Genomic DNA, 17,115 nt, shown 5'->3' on the forward strand with positions numbered 1-17,115 from the left:
ATATGACAAAGGGGCTCTTTATCACATGATGACTAATTTTAGTTCTTGCGAGAGGCTATCTGTAGGTTAACAGGTTACAGTGTGGGTTTCATTTACTCTTCTGATATCCCTTGATATAAAAGCCATATTGTTACAGAATCATAGAATTTTAGGGCTAGAAGGGACCTGAAAATTACCTTCTTCAGTCCCTTCTTTGCATTGACATGACTGTAAATTAAAATCATGCCTCTCAAGTTTAATTTTTCTGTTGATACTCCAGTCATGGTGCCAGAACATGAAATGAATTCCTGAAATAGGTTTCATCTAGGAGTAGAAAGACAGCTTATGTATAAAGGCCATTAAAAACTTCTTGGCCTCCTGCTTACAAACTGGGGGCCTGTTTCTGGACCCTCAACAGACATTTTTTCCTTTTGGAGGAGAGACCCCAAAGTTAATTTCTCAATCAAAATAGTCTCTCTTATCTACCCCCTCCCATTTCCAAGTATTCCTTCTGGAGGTAAGGGAAGCAGAACTGAGCCTGAACATCAGGCGAGGACTCCTACACCTGACCTTCCCAAACCCTCCCCCGCTCTCCCCCCCACCCCACAAAAGGTGTGTCTGTTTGGCTTCTAATGCATGTTTCTGTCCTGAGGGGCATGCCTAGTCCTTCTTCTTAGTACACTTCTGTACTTTTAGAGACCACTTGTTCCCTACTCATTTAGTTTACTCAACGGAATGTCAGGCAGTATATCAAAGATTAGGGCTGTAGGGCTAATAAATAGGTCAGCATACCGCTTTCATGTATTTCAGAATTTAAAATAAAGATAACTTCAACGTGGAGGACTTCGGGGAGGAAAAAAAGGGGACAGAATGTGCAAAGACTTGGAGGCATCAGGTGTAAGTGACATATGGGGAACCAGAAGGCTAATATAGGACCTGGGAGTTGGTAAAGACTAGCGGTCCGGAATGGCATACTGAAAAATTTGGAGATTTCCCCTTGGGTACTTGGAATACATGTCAGGGTCTTAGCGGTGAAGTAGCTTCATCAGTTTGAAGTTTCAAAAAGATCTCCTTGGTAGCAGAGTGGAATTATATCTACCACCATAATATGAGATCTGTTCATTTCTCAAGACCCTAAGGTCCCTTCCCTTTGGTACCATCTATAAAACACTCTAACTCATCCTTCCTAGGAAGAACAAACTGCTTGCTGATCTTGATACATACTCATTAATAACACCTGTCACCATGTATAATATTTTATTTATACATTTATTTCTCTTTGGGCAGCCTCTGAGCTCTCGAAGGCATAGAGTGTATATTCTTCTTCTTAAAACAGTATGTTAAAGGTCATTATTATAAATGAATTGGAAATTTAATAAGATCTTATTGAGAACTTATTATGGTCCCAAACATCAGCCATTGGGCTATAGAAGGGATTCCATGAATCTTACTGATTCACATCAGTAGTGATTCACAGCAGTGACCTTCGAAAGACTTTCAGTTTTGATGGTCTGCCCCCATTAGATAATTGAGTTCACCTACCTCAGAAAGTTAGTACTCATTAACAAATATTTAAGTGGTTATTATTTGTTTATTATCTTACCTATTTAACAAACATTTTATTGGACTTTCACTAGATCATTAATTAGTAAAACATTAGACTTCTTTTTGTTTAGCAGAGAGAATCCAGGCTGAATTTAATTCAGAGGTGTCCTCTTTTGAAAGCGTTGATAACTGTATAGATTTTAACAATTATTGTTTCCAACTTAGAGTGAAAGAATAGCTGTGGGCTTTTAAAATGTATGAAAAAGGTTTTGAATGTATTGGTAAATGGTAGGAAGGAGGAGGGAAGTTAGAGGAAGGTCAAGTTCCCAGAAACATTTAATCTACTGAAAGATCGCTTGGCTGTACGTGATTTTAAGATTGCATCATAACCTCTCAAGAGGCAGTGTGTCTGAATGGGTGGCCCATGTAGAGAACATATGTTTTAATAGTTGCCATGTAACTTTGGACAAGCCATTTTGGTCGCTTAAATATCCCAGGGTCTTTCATAAAACTGGGTTAGGAGGGAAGCTGGCCATTCTTTGGGTAAAGTTTAAAAGTTTAGTTATTAAAAGAGCCATAAAAGGCTGGCTGCTTTCTAAAAGGGAGTACACAAAGGGATTGAAGAAAAGTTGGGATGAGAATCTTTTCTTATTCCTGGGGTAGGAGGAATAGATTGAGTGTAAAAAGTAGTAACTTAGAAATGGCTTCACTATTTTCTTCCAAGAAGAAGACATACATGTTTAGTTCACACTATTAAAACATAAAGAATGGATCAGAAGATATTTTTATAAGTACGTAATGCAAACTATTTCAGCTCTGCATTATGTCCAATGAAGTCAGAAATGTAGAAGATGTAGACTAGGATCAAGGAAGAAAAAATAAAATGTGGAGGGAATGACGGAGGACTGGTTCAGGTGAGCTGCTTTTAAGTTCTGGTCCCCTGTCCTCCTCTCCACTACATCCGGATTGTTCTAGACTCAAGACCCAGTGTGCTGGGCAACTCCCAACCCCCCTTCTTACCAGCCTTGTTCTTTACAGACTTCCATCTTCTGGAAGGTAATCCCCATCAGATGGCTTGTATCTGCTGCCTTTTGAGCATGAGAGCTCATGAGAGCCTTGCAGTGGCAGAGCTTTCTCCCTTGGGGGGAGAGGGCGCCTACAGCTTTTACGTAGGAATTCTCCGCAGGCACACACTCCTTGAAGTGTATATCCTTCAAGTGTCTCCTTCATGTTCTGGCTATTTACCAAAAATCTGGCTATTTTAAAAAATTTAAAAAAAATTTTTTTTAAGATTTTATTTATTTATTTGACAGAGATGACAAGCAGGCAGAGAGGCAGGCAGAGAGAGCAGGGGCGGGGGGAAGCAGGCTCCCCGCTGAGCAGAGAGCCCGACGTAGGGTTCCATCCCAGGACCCTGGGATAACGACCTGAGCTGAAGGCAGAGGCTTCAACCCACTGAGCCACCCAGGTGCCCTAAAATATTTTTATTTATTTGTTTGACACAGAGAGAGGGAGCACAAGCAGGGGGAGCCGCAGAAGGAAAGGGAGAAGCAGGGTCCCCACTGAGCAGGGAGCCCGATATGGGGCTCGATTCCAGGACCCTAGGGGGTTCACAACCTGAACCTAAGGCACATGCTCACTGACTGAGCCACCCAGGTACCCTGTCCACAAATCATTTGCCTGGGATGGGCAGAATTTAGTCATATCCCCTTTATCCCTTTCTTCCTGAGAGTTAGCCCATTAAACACACTAATCATTCTTTGAATGTGACCTCTGTGTTTGATACCGTTGATTTACTGATTGTATCAGATGCATCTGACCAGTGCATGATGGTTGACATAATAAAAGCTTTGCAACAATTCTACAAGTTAGACAGTATTACAGTTGTAAATATCAAGACCAAAAGGCTTTAAGAGTTAAGTAATTGTGCACAAAATCCCCCTACTAGTGAGGAACAGAGCTAGAATTGATGATAACATATTAAATACACACAGACCCACACACAGGACTTGAGCAAATGATGGAAGTAGTTGAAGAAAACCTTTGGGTATAGAGTAATGTGACCTGGGTTTTTGATGTGGTCCGAATAATTCCTTCTCTGAAGTTAACCACAATAACAGTTCATTTTGGTTTCTCTGCCAACTATGACTCGCTGGTTACTTCCTTTTCTAGCAGTTGGAATTGAGTGACCGGTATAAGGTGCCATAAGAGTTAAGAGTAGATTATAGTGTTAGAATTTACAGTCTGAAAAGTAAATGCGAACTTGCCCCCTCCCTGAGGCGGCTCTCTTCTATATTTTGGGATCTCGTATATGCTCTTTTACTTCATGAGAAGAAGCAGACTTGGGAATATGAGGAAAAGCTGCCATTGCGTGCCGGTAAATGCCCGATCATTTTAGAAAGTAGAATTCTTATTAAAAGCAAGTGTGTGATTCAAATGTAGTGTCTACTTCAGTTTTCCCTCAAATGTTTGTGGTTTGGTTGTGTTTTGTTTTAGTAATTATATTGTTTTCAAATGAAGAGGTTGGTGTGCACTTGTTGGGAATGGGGGAAGGGGTAATGTGCAGCTGAAAAGACAAGGGTTTCCCCACGGGATGTTGTGGTAACAGGGGGTGCTATTGTTCTAGCTGAATACTTTCTTCAGAATAGAAGAGACACTCATTCTTTAATTGACCCAAGTTTTAGGAGCCAGATGTTGAGAAGGAGTTTTGTGGTGCCCTTTTGGAACTGATTTAAGTAAATGCGAGGCTCACGGAGGGTCTACAACCCCTGTCCCCTGAGGACAAGGTCAACCTGCCTCATGTTGTGTCGTTAGGAAGGTGGCAGTTAGCCACCTTGAGGGATGCATGTCTAGATCTCCATAAATGTGAGTTAACTTCAGAAGAAAAAAGACAATATGAAGAAGCCTTCTGTCCAGTAGGTATGTTAATAATAATAATAATAATAAGTAGGAACTCCTCAAAAGGTTAGAGTGACTTGAGAAATTAAATTGGAATGTAGTATCAGTATTGAAGGACATTTGTCAGAGGAACTTGAGGCAGAAATAGCTGAAGCTGTAGCAAAATAATGTCATTTATCATTTTTATGTAACCATCAGACTGCATGCCTGGAAAGTGGCCAATGTTATATACCATCTTTTATAGGAATGTAGAAAGAGAAGAATTGACCTTCTAAGTTGTAAGTCACCAAGTCTTGCCTCAATTCCAGAAAAAAGCAAGCAGATTCACGAGAGATGGGAGACAAGCATTTTAGAGAACACCAAACTGTGGGACTGTTTACAGTTTTGGGAAATCGGAAATCATTGGAGGATAATGTAGGAATCACTAAATATATTTGTGAAGATTTCATGAAAGCTATTCTGGAGGAAAAAAAAAAGACAAAGGAAATAGGATGAGGAGGTAGAATTCCCATCTCAGCATTAACTCTATTTAGCAGGCATGAGGCAAAAGGCAAAGATGAAAAACCAAGCTCTGTACAGAAAGAGACTCATAGGATCCCCTTGCATTTAACAGTGGAAGCAGCAGTTGGAGTATGCTAATCACTTCCATGGAAGAAGTTAATAACCCTGCTGAAAAAAACCAGCCTAAGATATTTCTGCTTCAGTGAGACTGGATTCCTGTCTTGGCTTAGGTACCATGGCAAGATTTCAGGAAGGAGACTTATCTGTGGCCACCGATCACATTTTGTTGAAATTCACTATCAAGTTCAAAACCGCCTTTCCTAGGCAGGCAGAGAAGGCTGCTGAATCTCAGCCTTCCATTCCCAGGCGTTTACTGAAAGCCTAGTGCATTCACGGCACACTGCCCACCGGGGAGGACACAAAAGAAGTAGAAAGGATCTCTTTCCCTGCTTGGGAGCATGCGATTTAGTTGGGGAGACAAAACTTCAATACTAGAACCTATAAAAGAAGATGAGAAAGCAACCTGCAAGGAAGTGTATAATCATACAGGGCAAATGACACAGATAAGTGTGGAGGGGACATAGAGGAAAAAGAGGAAGGAGCAAAACATAGCAGTGTTAGATGAGCTGGGAAAGGAGTGTTGCTTAGCTGTAGTGTAACCTTTCCGCTGCTTTCTGCAGAAAGCATCAATGAAAAAGAACGTGCAGGAGGAAATTCAGAGAGACGACATTGATCTTGTTCTCCTTATCTGCAGTCTGTCTATCACAGATGGAAATTAAATTGATCCAACAGTTTGCTCGCCACAAAGCTATGTTAGTTTCTACCTAGTAATTTATGCTTTTCTTGGTGTTTGCAAATTGATTGCTATTATGGGATGGAGACAAATCTGGGCCTGGATCCAGTAGGTTGGGAGATTATGGGAGTGGGTATGTGTGTGTGCACGTGAAATCCTGGAAAAACGGACTCTCGTTTCTGTGTATTTCACTCCTCGAATAAAAACATTTTCAGGTTCTTAAAAGCATGTTTAATTACACTCGGATTGCATTTTTAGGGGATGTATCTGCTTTATTTCATATTACTTCTGACAGGCTCCACCTCCAAACCGCCTTTCGTGGCTTTGGAGCCAGACCTTTTGTTTCAAAAAAGCCTTGCTCCATTCTGAGACTATGATAGATCTCTACTTTTTTCTTTTCCTTTTGACACAGAAATATGGATGGACATTCATCTAGCTTGATAAATAAAGTGTTGCTGCTGAAAGGCTTGGGAAAGTATACTTTATTGAAACACACTCAGCTTCATTGTTGCATCTTAATTTTTTTTTTTTAAAGTCCTCCTGAGGATTGTGAAATTCGTTCAAAACAAATTAAAAAGAAAACATTTTCTGTGATTTCTTTATAGATTCTGGACAATCAGGAAGTCCAAGCCACAATGATCCTGCCAAGAATCCTCCAGGTAAATATATGCTCCAAGACGTTTGCAATCTAACATTGTTGGAGAACAAAGGTACCACTGTATAGATAAACACTGTATAGATAAAACAGGTCAGCTGCCTGTTTTTCTCTGGCAGACTGGTATGATCAGGACGGGATGTGATTCTGTGTAGGCCCTTCACAGGGGCAAATACTTGTATACGGACGTCATCGATATTTACCTAACCGCCACCATTTTCATTTTTGTTGGTGTTTTTTTGAAAAGTGAACATGCATTGTCCAGGTGCTGAAAGTCCCCAGGGCTTAAAAAGCCAAAAAACCACTTCATCATTCTTTCAAAACGCATGAGAAAAAGTAAAAATTTCCCTACTCTTATTATAGTTTATCAACTCTCATTACTTTAAAAGGAGGGTTGTGGAGGTGGTTGGTTATGCGTTCAGTGAAGGATTCTTTGCCAAAGAGTTTTTGTTCCATAAAGTTTTTATTGGATTCCAAGAATCAGGAAATAATGAAAGTGGGACTTTTCCTTCAGTTTAATGCATGCCGAATACTCTCTGTATGTTCAGAGGTTGTTCCAGATCTGAAAATGGGCTTTTATAACTTGGCTGTCTTCAGAGTTTTGTTGCTTCTAAACCTATTGATTCAGGAGTACTTTGGTTTTTTCCCTCATGACATAAAACGTGTGCAAAGAAGGATTCCTAATATTTCATTATCAGGAGAGTCTCATTTGTATCTGTAACTTGGGTAAAAGAGTGCTCTAAGAATAAACCAACAGAAACAAAGCAAAATGAACGTAAAAATCCAAACTCACCACACATGCCCTCTACTTCCCAAAATAATCTGATCTGGTTATTTTCATTGAAAATAAACAAAATGTCTTTGAAAGGTGATAATAAAAGTTTTCTCAAGTAGACTTAGTTTTAGGTCCTTAGTTACTTGACCTGCCCTGTCATAGGGTTTTGCTACTGTGAGGTTAAACTGTCTAAAGAACCCCAAACTGTAAGAAAATATGTCAGGCTAGTCTTTAATTTGAAAATGGGGTTAGAAAGATACAGTATGTAAATATGCAAGTAAAGATGCAAAGTCAAGACAATATAGTTTTTCTCTCTGAGTCTTGCCTCTATTTTGCTCTTTATTTTTATCTTAAAAAAACTGTATTTTTCAAATACATATTAACTTACTCTTACGGAGTAAGAACCTTACTGTTCGGCGAAAGTAGCCGATACGTCAAAGATTCAGAGTTTTAAGGTAGATTGAAAAATGTATGCTAACTTGATTTCTCCCTACTTTGATCAAAATCATTAAAAATTCATACAGATTGATAACAAAACATGCAGGAAACAGAGAAATTTTAAATATAATTTCCAGTTAACTTTATTACTTTATTTTTTGTGTTGGTGGGAGAGTAGAATAAAAAGGACTATTTCGAACGTAATAAGTTTTGTCAGAAGTCTTCTGAAGTTGAGGGGCACCTGGGTGGCTCAGTCGGTTAAGCGTCTGCCTTTGGCTCAGATCATGATCCCAGGGTCCTGGCGTCGAGCCCCATGTCGGGCTCTCTGTTCAGTGGGAGTCTGGGAGTCTGCTTCTCTTTTCTCCCTGCCGCTCCCCCTGCTTGTACTTCCTCTCTCTCTCTCTCTCTGTCAAATAAATAAATAAAACCCTTTTAAAAAAATCTTTTAAAAAAGGCAAAAATTTCCCAAAGTTGGGAAAATTTCAATAGGTTATCCTTTTAACATTACTAAGATTTCTTCTTTTTACTTGGGTAATAGTTTCCCTCTGTAACATAATAACCCAAAGTGAATTGTGTTCAAACATTTTTTAAAAGCTTCTTCACTCATTTTAGAAAGAATGGGGTAGGGGAGGGTAGTTAATAGAAAAGGAGTTGATCAATAATGTAAGTCAGTCAAACTAAAACCAGGGATATGTTCTTTGCATTTGAAATTAATAAAGCTGTTATTGTTTGAAATGTACTTCTGAACATGTACAGAATTACACTCACTTAAAAATGTTCTCTGCTTATGCTGAATTAATAATTGTTGAATAGTTGTAAAATGCCAGAATTTGATTTTTCAATATTTGTCAAGAAGGTTGGTTCAATTTTTCTTTTGCTACATTCAGCATAGCATCTCTTAATTCATCTCTTTGCATATAATGTGACAAACAGAAATAATCAAGGTAGAATCCTTCTATTTTTTTCCTTTTTAAATTTTCCTCGGAAATCAATCCTTTTTGAGAACACTGTCTTAAAATTGGGATGTTGTAGATCATATTATGATTAGTTGAATATTGTATATGCATACATGTTACATCAATTACCAGTTTTATAGTTAGAAAATAATAAAACATATAATTTCAAAATTAAATGGAAGAAATATAGAATTTTCTTTGATGATTCAGAAGCATGCCACCGTTTTAACATATGTTGTGTATCATTGTATTATGGACTTAAACATAAAGATTGTTAAGGAATCCCATTTGATGAAAGTTGAGAGTTTGTTCTGTAGTAACTTGAGATAAATCAAATGTAGAATGGCTTCTAATTTGAAATGTAAAAAATCAGAACTTATTAAGGTTTTTGTTTTGTAGTCAATTGGAATAAATTATACATACTTTTAAAAGTATGTATACTTTTAAATTTTATACTTTTAATTTTATACTTTTCATGGGGCACCTGGGTAGCTCAGTTGGTTAAGTGTCTGAGTCTTGATTTTGGCTCAGGTCATGATCTCAGGGTCATGAGATCAAGTCCCTCATCGGGCTCTGGGTTGAGTGTGGACCTACTTCTGTCCTCTCCTTCTGCCCTTCCCCTGCTTGTGTTTATGCTCTCCTTCTCACTCTCTCTCTCAAGAAAAAAAAAGAAAAGAAAAGAAAAAAAAGTTCTTTTCTTGAATGTAAGCACGTTTGGGATTTTAGAGCAGAATTTATCTTTTGGAGGCTTTTTACATCTTTGTCTTCTAGCTTTGGCTGAAATGTGAAATCTCTGACTTTTCAGATTCAGTATCTCAAAAAGACACAATGCATTCATGGGAAAATTCAATCTACTACCATAAACAACGAGAGAATCAAATCACTTTGCTGCTTGTATTGTTATAACAAAGGGAAGTTAAACTTTGGGAAAAGATCACTTTGAGGGAGAACACTTTCTTATCACCAGTAGTTTTCCACTGGGAGATGGGCAACCCATAGACATGGCTACCATCTCCTTCCCAACAGCTTGGGAAGTGATAGCAAACATTCCAGCCCTTTTGGAGGTAGAAGCTCTGTGAAATCTGTTCCCTGCTGTTAACATGAATGTAGATGCCATTCAGTCATTCTATAAGAACAGATGCATGTGTCTTTATGGCACTTCCTTATACTATTTGTGAATTCCTGTTTTGTTTTTATTCTGTGTTACATGGTGGGGATGGGCATCATCATCTTTTCAGGTCTAAGGGGCTTTAAAATTCTGATGGTGCCCAAGGATAGAGCACTGTTATTTTAGTCAAGAAGCACTAGACAACTTAATTTTTTTTTGATGATACACATTTCCTCATTTCCTTTGATTTTGATATAGTCAGAAGTTATATGTTTATATTTAGTATATTATATGTTATTATATATGTTAACATATTATAGTATATAATATATAATAAATATATTCCACATGCCAGAGAGATCATATGATATCAGTCTTTGCCTGTCTGACTTCTTTCAGTTAGCACAATACCCTCAAGAGCCATCCATGTTTTTGTAAATAGCAAGATTTCATCCTTTTTCATGGCTGAATAATATTCCATATACATACTCCCATTTATATGCACACACCACACATATATTATATTTATATTTACATACCACATTTTCTTTATCCTTTCATTCATTGTTGGAGACAGGTTATTTTGATATCTTGGCTATTATAAATGATGCTGCATGAACATTAGGTATATTTATCTTTTTAAATTAGTGTTCTCATTTTTTTAAACAAAAATCCAGAAGTAGAATTGCTGGATCATGTAGAGCTATATTTTTAGTTTTTTAAGGAAAGCCATACTATTTTCCATAGTGGCTACACCAATTTACCTTCCCACCAACACTGTTGTAGGGTTCCCTTTTCTTCATAGTCTTGCCAAAACTTGATATTTCTAGTCTTTTTGGTAATAACCATTCTAACAGGTATTAGGTTTCGATTTGCAGTTCCCTGGTGAATAATAAGGCAGAGCATGTATTTGTGCACGTGTTGGCCATCTGTATGTCTTTTTTGCAAAATGTCTGTTTAGATCCTCTGCCCATTTTTTTAATCAGATTTTTTTGTTAGTGAGTTGTATGAATTCTTTATATATTTTGGATATTAACCCCTTATCAGGTATATGATTTACAAATATTTCTTCCATTCAGTAGGTTTCCTTTTCCTTCTCTTAAAGGGTTTCTTTCCTATGCAGAAACTTTTTAGATTGATAAAATCCCACTTGTCTATTTTTTCTTGTATTGTTTTTGCTTTTGATGTCAGATTAAAAAAATTATTGCCAAGACTGATGTCAGAGACTTTACTGCCTATGTTTTCATGTGGACGTTTTATGGCTTTAAGCCTTACATTTGAGTTTTTAATCTATCTTGAGTTAATTTTTGTGTATGGAGTGAATAATGGTCTAGTTTCATTCTTTTGGATGTGATGGTACAATTCCCAACACCATTTTTTGAAAAGACTGTCCTTTTCTCATTGTGTGTTCTTGGCTCCTTTAACATAAATTAATTGATTATAAATATATGAGTTTATTTCTAGGCTCCCTATTCAGTTACATTGAGCAGTGTATGTGATCAGCGTATTGGTATAATATCACACTGTTCTTGTTAGTATAGCTTTGTAATATAGTGTGAAATCAAGGCATATGATGCCTCCAGCTTTGTTCTTTTTTGAGATTGCTTTGGTTATTTGGAGTCTTTTATGGTTCCATATAAATCTTAGGACTGTTTATTCTATTTCTATGAGAACTGCCATTGGAATTTTGATAGTGATTGCATTGATCCTGCAGGTTGCTTTGGGTAATATGAACATGTTAACAATATTAATTCTTCCAACCCATGAGCATGGAATATTTTTCCATTTATTTGTTGTTTCTTCATCTATATCTTTCATAAAAGTATTTAAGTGTTTAGTTATAGGTCTTGCACTTCTTTGGTTAAATATTCCTAGGTGCTAAAAAAAAATTTTTTTTGATGCAGTTGTAAACAAGATGTCTTTCTTTCTTTCTTTCTTCCTTAGATTGGAGGAGGGGCAGAGAGAGAGGGAGAACAAGAATTTTTTTTTTTTTAAACATATAATGTATTATTTGCTTCAGGTGTACAGGTCTGTGAATCATCAGTCTTACACAATTCACAGCACTCAACCATAGCACATACCCTCCCCAATGTCCATAACCCATCCACCCTATTCCTCCCCACCCCTGCACCTCCCAGCAACCCTCAGTTTGTTTCCTGGGATGAGGAGTCTCTTATGGTTTGTCTCCCTCCTTGGTCCCATCTTGCTTGATTCTTTCCTCCTCCCTTCCCCCCACGACCCCCCGCCCTGCCTCTCAAATTCCTCATATCAGAGAGATCATATGATAATTGTCTGTCTCTGACTGACTTATTTCACTTAGCATAACATCCTCTAGTTCCATCCACATTATTGCAAATGGCAAGATTTCATTATTTTTGATGGCTGCATAGTAGAGAACAAGAATCTTAAGCAGGCTCCATACCCAGCACAGAACCCAACATGGCCTCAATCTCAGAACCCTGAGATTATGACTTGAGCTGAAATCAAAAGTGAGACATTTAACTGAGCCACCCCAGGCCCTTAAACAGAATGTTTTCTTAATTTCTCTATTATTATTATTCTCTCTTATTAATGTACAGTAATACAACAGATTTTTGACATTGCATCCTACAGCTTTACTGAATTTATTTGTTCTAACAGTTTTCTGATGGAGTTTTTAGGGTTTTCTATATAGATAATGAGTCACCTACAAATAATGACTGCTTTCTTCTTTCCTTCTTTCTTTCTTTCTACCTTTCCTTCCCCCTCCCTCCTTCCTTCCTTCCTTTCTTCTTTTCAATTTGGATGACTTTTATTTATTTTTCTTGCCTAACTCCTCTGGCCAGGACTCCTGATACTATGTTAAATAAAAATGGTAATAGTGGGTATCCTTATCTATTTCCTGATCTTAGAGGAAAAGCATTTAGATTTTCACCACCAAGTATGATTCTAGCTGTGGACTTGTCGTATATGGCCTTTATTATTTTGAGATATGGACCCGAAAGCCCATCTTGTTGAGAGTTTTTAATCATAAACAGATGTTGAATTTTGTCACATGTTGTTCTGCATCTATGAAGTGATTATATGATTTATAAGCTTCATTTTGTTAATGTGGTGTATTGACCAATTTGCCCTGTTGAACCATCCTTGTATCTCTAGGATAAATCCCACTTAATCATGGGGTATGATCCTTTTAATGTATTGTTGAATTTGGTTTGCTAATATTTTGTTGAGGATTTTTGCATCTGCATTCACAGAAATATTGGTCTGTAATTTTCTTTTTCTGTGACATCTTATCCTGGTTTCAGTGTCAGGGTAAAGCTGGCCTCATAAAATGAATTTGGAAGATTTCCCTCCTCTTTTATTTTTTTGAAACAGTTTGAGTGAGATTATGTCAAATTCTTAAATTTTTTATTATTTATTTATTTATCTGTTTATTTATTTAATTATTTTGACTGGTAGAATTCACCAGTGAAGTTGTCTGTCCTGGACTTTTGTTTATTGGGGGGTTTTTGATACAAATAAGGTTATCTCCTTACTTGTAATTGGTCTGTTCAGATTTTCTATTTCATCATGACTCATGGTAGGTTATATGTTTCTGTTAATTCATCCACTTTTTCTGGGTTATTCAGTGTGTTAGCATATTTTTTTTATAACAGTCTTTTATTATTTCTGTGATATCAGTTGTAACTGATATCTTTTTCATTTCTGAATTTATTTATTTGAGCCCTTTTTCTTGGTGAGTTTAGCTAAAGTTTTGTCAATTTCATCTTTTCAAAAAACCAGCTCTTAATTTCATTTATTATTTTTATTGCCTTTATAATCTCTGTTTCATTTATTTCTGCTCTCATCTTTGTTATTTCTTTCCTTTTGTTAACTTTGGGCTTTGTTCTATTTTTTCTTGTTCCTTGAAGTGTAAAGATAGGTTGTTCATTTGACACATTTCTTGTTTCTTGAGGTAAGCATTTATTGCCAAGAACTTCCCTTATAGAACTGCCTTCACGGGATCCCATACATTTTGATATGTTTCATTTCCATTTTCATTTGCTATAAGATATTGTTTGATTTCTCTTATCATTTCTTCTTTACCCATAGTAGTATATGTTTACCATAGTAATATAGTAATCAGCTGACCTTGCATTTAAGAAATTCTTTAAATCATCAAGTTTTATAGTCAATCTGTCCCCAACTTTATTTTATAGGTACAGAGATTAAAGCCAACAGAGGATTGTCATGAAACTAATGAAAAGCAACCAAATAAATAATTATTGATAAAATTAATATAGCATCTGTAGCTGTAGTTATCATCTGTTAGAATCAGTATGGAAGTCCATATTTGCTTGACTTCTTTTATTTTTTAACTTAGAATTTGGGACAAACTTTACTTTCTAATAGTTATAGAAGTAATACAATGTTTTTCTTTATTTGTGTGTGAAGACAAATACATTTTCATAGACCCTGAAAGAGTCCATAGAGCATGTTTAATTTTTGAATATGATATTCAAAGTCAAGGAAAAGAAATTCTACTCTGATTTTTAAAAATCATAGCTCATTTAATCCTCAGTTAATAAGTTCATACCCATTTATTCTCATATTTTCATTTATTGCAGCCACAAGAATAAAAACTTTTATAGAGGAAAATACACTATTTCATGATACTTAGAAGTAATTTTAAACTTTGGCATTAGACAATATGCAACTAACTATAAACAGGCTTTCTCTTCTTGGAAGTATAAATAGAAAGACATTAAAAGGATTGGTTAACTGTGGTAAGACTTGACATCGTAGGTAAACCTTTTATGTAATTTTAGAATGTGGTCTGTGCAAGTCAGTGCAAAAATAAAAGGATTTTTTTCTACCAGATTTTGTTTCAGAAACAGTTTTCTTTTTTATCCTTTAATTTTTTTTTCAAGACATCACAAAGTTCCTAAATGTTCAAATTTAGGATAAAATTCAGAGTAAAGGAGTAAAAGATTAAGAATATGTTTTCTTGGCAAATTACTGTTAAAATCCGAGAAGGGCACATAGCCCTCAGCTCCTTATTTTTATAGGCTGCATATGGGTGCTTGTATATAACCCACTCCTCAAAAATTGATCTACATAGCAGTTAGCACCATGCCCAGCCTCTGTAATGGTTCTAGCCTGATCACTCATAATATTAATTTTGGGCGGAAAAAGACAATTTAGGAATGTCTTATGAGGTCATGAAGGAGATTTTCCCGTATCTCCTTGATCATCCACCTTGTTAGCCAAAAAATAACACTGAGTACCCACTAGTTGCTGAATTAAGAATTAAATATTACATTCCCAGAGACAAGGTGTAGGTTGAGTCAGCTCTAAATGAGTTGAGATAGCCATTTGCCTTGGAGGAGTTGGAAATATACATCATTCTATACCAAGAACAATGAACATCCCAGAACGAGCTGTCTGTGGGTGGATTATTCAGTTACAGACATTTGGTGAGCATCTATTTTGTTCATAGCGCTATGCTAGATGCTGTAGAAGGTAAAATGGGGGATGGTTTTACAGTGGTTTTACGTTACAAATGAAGCTTGCTTTCCACAAGCTTTTCTGTTCATTTATTATGTGTGCTATTTTTTATATGTCGTGAAGACTGATATTACTCAGCATGACAACTCAAGTGTCATGGGAGTTCAAAGTTGTGAAATACTCTTTCCAACTATCATAGGGAACATGGGGAAGTGGGAAGAACATGAACTTCAGAATTAAATTTTTCCACTGAATCAAGGCTCCATGTTCTACCATGATCATGGGGCCCATGAGGAGCCTGAGCATATCAGCCAACTTCTCTGAACTCAGCACAACTATATCCACACCAGTTGTAAGCATCAGGTGGGGGGTGGGGGGCCATATTTGGCAAGTAGCAGGTACTTGATAAAAGTGATGGCTTTTTCAACCTACTTTCTCTTCTAGCTGGGTTGATCAAAAAGGCTTCCTACAGGAAGTATCATTTGCTGTGGATCCAGATAGAAATTCATTGATTTTTTTTTTATTGCTCTCCTCTAAAACTTTAAGATGACATACACAATGTTACAGGTCAAGATAAGATCTGAGGCAAAGAAAGAGGTATTTTCAAGTCTTTTGATGGGATAGGCTGATAGTTTTTAGGTAGTCAATTTTGTTCTAAGGTTTTTGACATCAAAGGAAATGTGGTATGAATTTTGTTACATAGTTTATAAGAGTGACATGAGAAAGAGTACAAATGTATCATTAGAGATTGCTTTTCCCTTGGCAACATTTTGTATGTTAGCCTCTTGTATTCACATCCTATAAAGATTTTTCCCATTTACCTTTTAATAGTGTTCCTACTTTCTGAAGCCACCAACTTTTCTGTCTTCGTTGAAATTTTTCTGTGTGCCTTATTCTTCCTGGCTCTCCGCAGATATCTCCTTTATCCTATTAACTCATTCCTGGTAACTTATTTCTTACTTAAAAAAAAAAAAAAAAACCAACCTATTTATTTATTTATTTATTTATTTGACAGAGAGAGAGAGAGGGAGAGAGGGAGAGATCACAAGTAATCAGAGCAGCGGGCGGCGGCGGGGTGGGGGGAAAGCAGGCTGAGCAAAGAGCCCGATGCGGGGCTCGATCCCAGGACCCTGAGATCATGACCTGAGCTGAAGGCAGAGGCTTAACTCACTGAGCCACCCAGGTGTCCCAGCTTATTTCTTACTTAAACAAATGCGTGTTTTGGTCCTCATTCAGACACCTCATTCAGCTAAGAGTCCCATCGCTCTCTTCTTTCTCATGAAAAAGACTAACCTTCCTCCTTAACCTCTCCTGCAACTTGGCTTCTGTCTCCACTTGAAATGATTTTCATTAAATTCTTGACTTTTTATTTATTCATTTTCATTTATTTTTATTTATACATGACTTTTACGATCTGATTCCAGTGCCCCTTTTCCATTCTATTTCTGCTTCCATATTTTTTAATAGTATTTATTTGATTCAATTGACCATGCTCTACTTACAGTGTTCCTTTGCTTTTTTTCTCTTTTTTTAGTTTTATTTTGTTATGATAAGAATCTTAACATGAGATTTGCTCTCTTAAGAAATTTTGAAGTGAATATAGTTACAGTGTTGCCCAACGGATCTCCTGGACACTCCTGTTTCGGTTACGATTGCTGCTTTGTGTCATGCTTATGTTGGCTTACACATCTCCCCCTTCCCAAGTAGACAGTTACATTTTCTAAATGAATAATTGGCTACTGTAATCCAATATCTTTTTTTTTTTTTTTACTTGACACACTCAAGAAAGCAGAGGACACCAATGCTTATAACACTGCTAATTCAGTGTCTTCACTTGACTTATGAAAACGGGGCAAAGAGAACAAGGGATTTGCCCACAGGTCTAATTAGTTATTGGCAAGAGGAGGCCAAAGCTTACATTTTTTCATAGATCTAAACCTTAAGACAGTAGTAACCCCACTATGTCATTCATACTTTGTTCCTTGCCTCTCCTCCTCT

The 17,115-nt window shown here is 36.8% G+C and overlaps 1 protein-coding gene across 13 annotated transcripts in view; it reads left to right on the top strand.

Annotated features, from left to right (window-relative positions):
• Positions 1-17,115, top strand: part of NFIB (nuclear factor I B) — a 436,690-nt gene that overhangs the window by 329,410 nt on the left and 90,165 nt on the right. For all 13 annotated transcript variants that reach the window (XR_009346411.1, XM_059142332.1, XM_059142331.1 and 10 more), the window contains exon 3: positions 6,322-6,375. Coding sequence is in view for 12 of the 13 variants with exons in the window: in XM_059142332.1 (XP_058998315.1) it covers positions 6,322-6,375 (54 nt within the window). In the remaining variant the exon portion in view is untranslated. The remainder of the gene's footprint in view (positions 1-6,321; positions 6,376-17,115) is intronic.

Source organism: Mustela lutreola, chromosome 12, assembly GCF_030435805.1.
Source record: "Mustela lutreola isolate mMusLut2 chromosome 12, mMusLut2.pri, whole genome shotgun sequence".
NCBI classification, from domain to species: Eukaryota; Metazoa; Chordata; class Mammalia; order Carnivora; family Mustelidae; genus Mustela; species Mustela lutreola.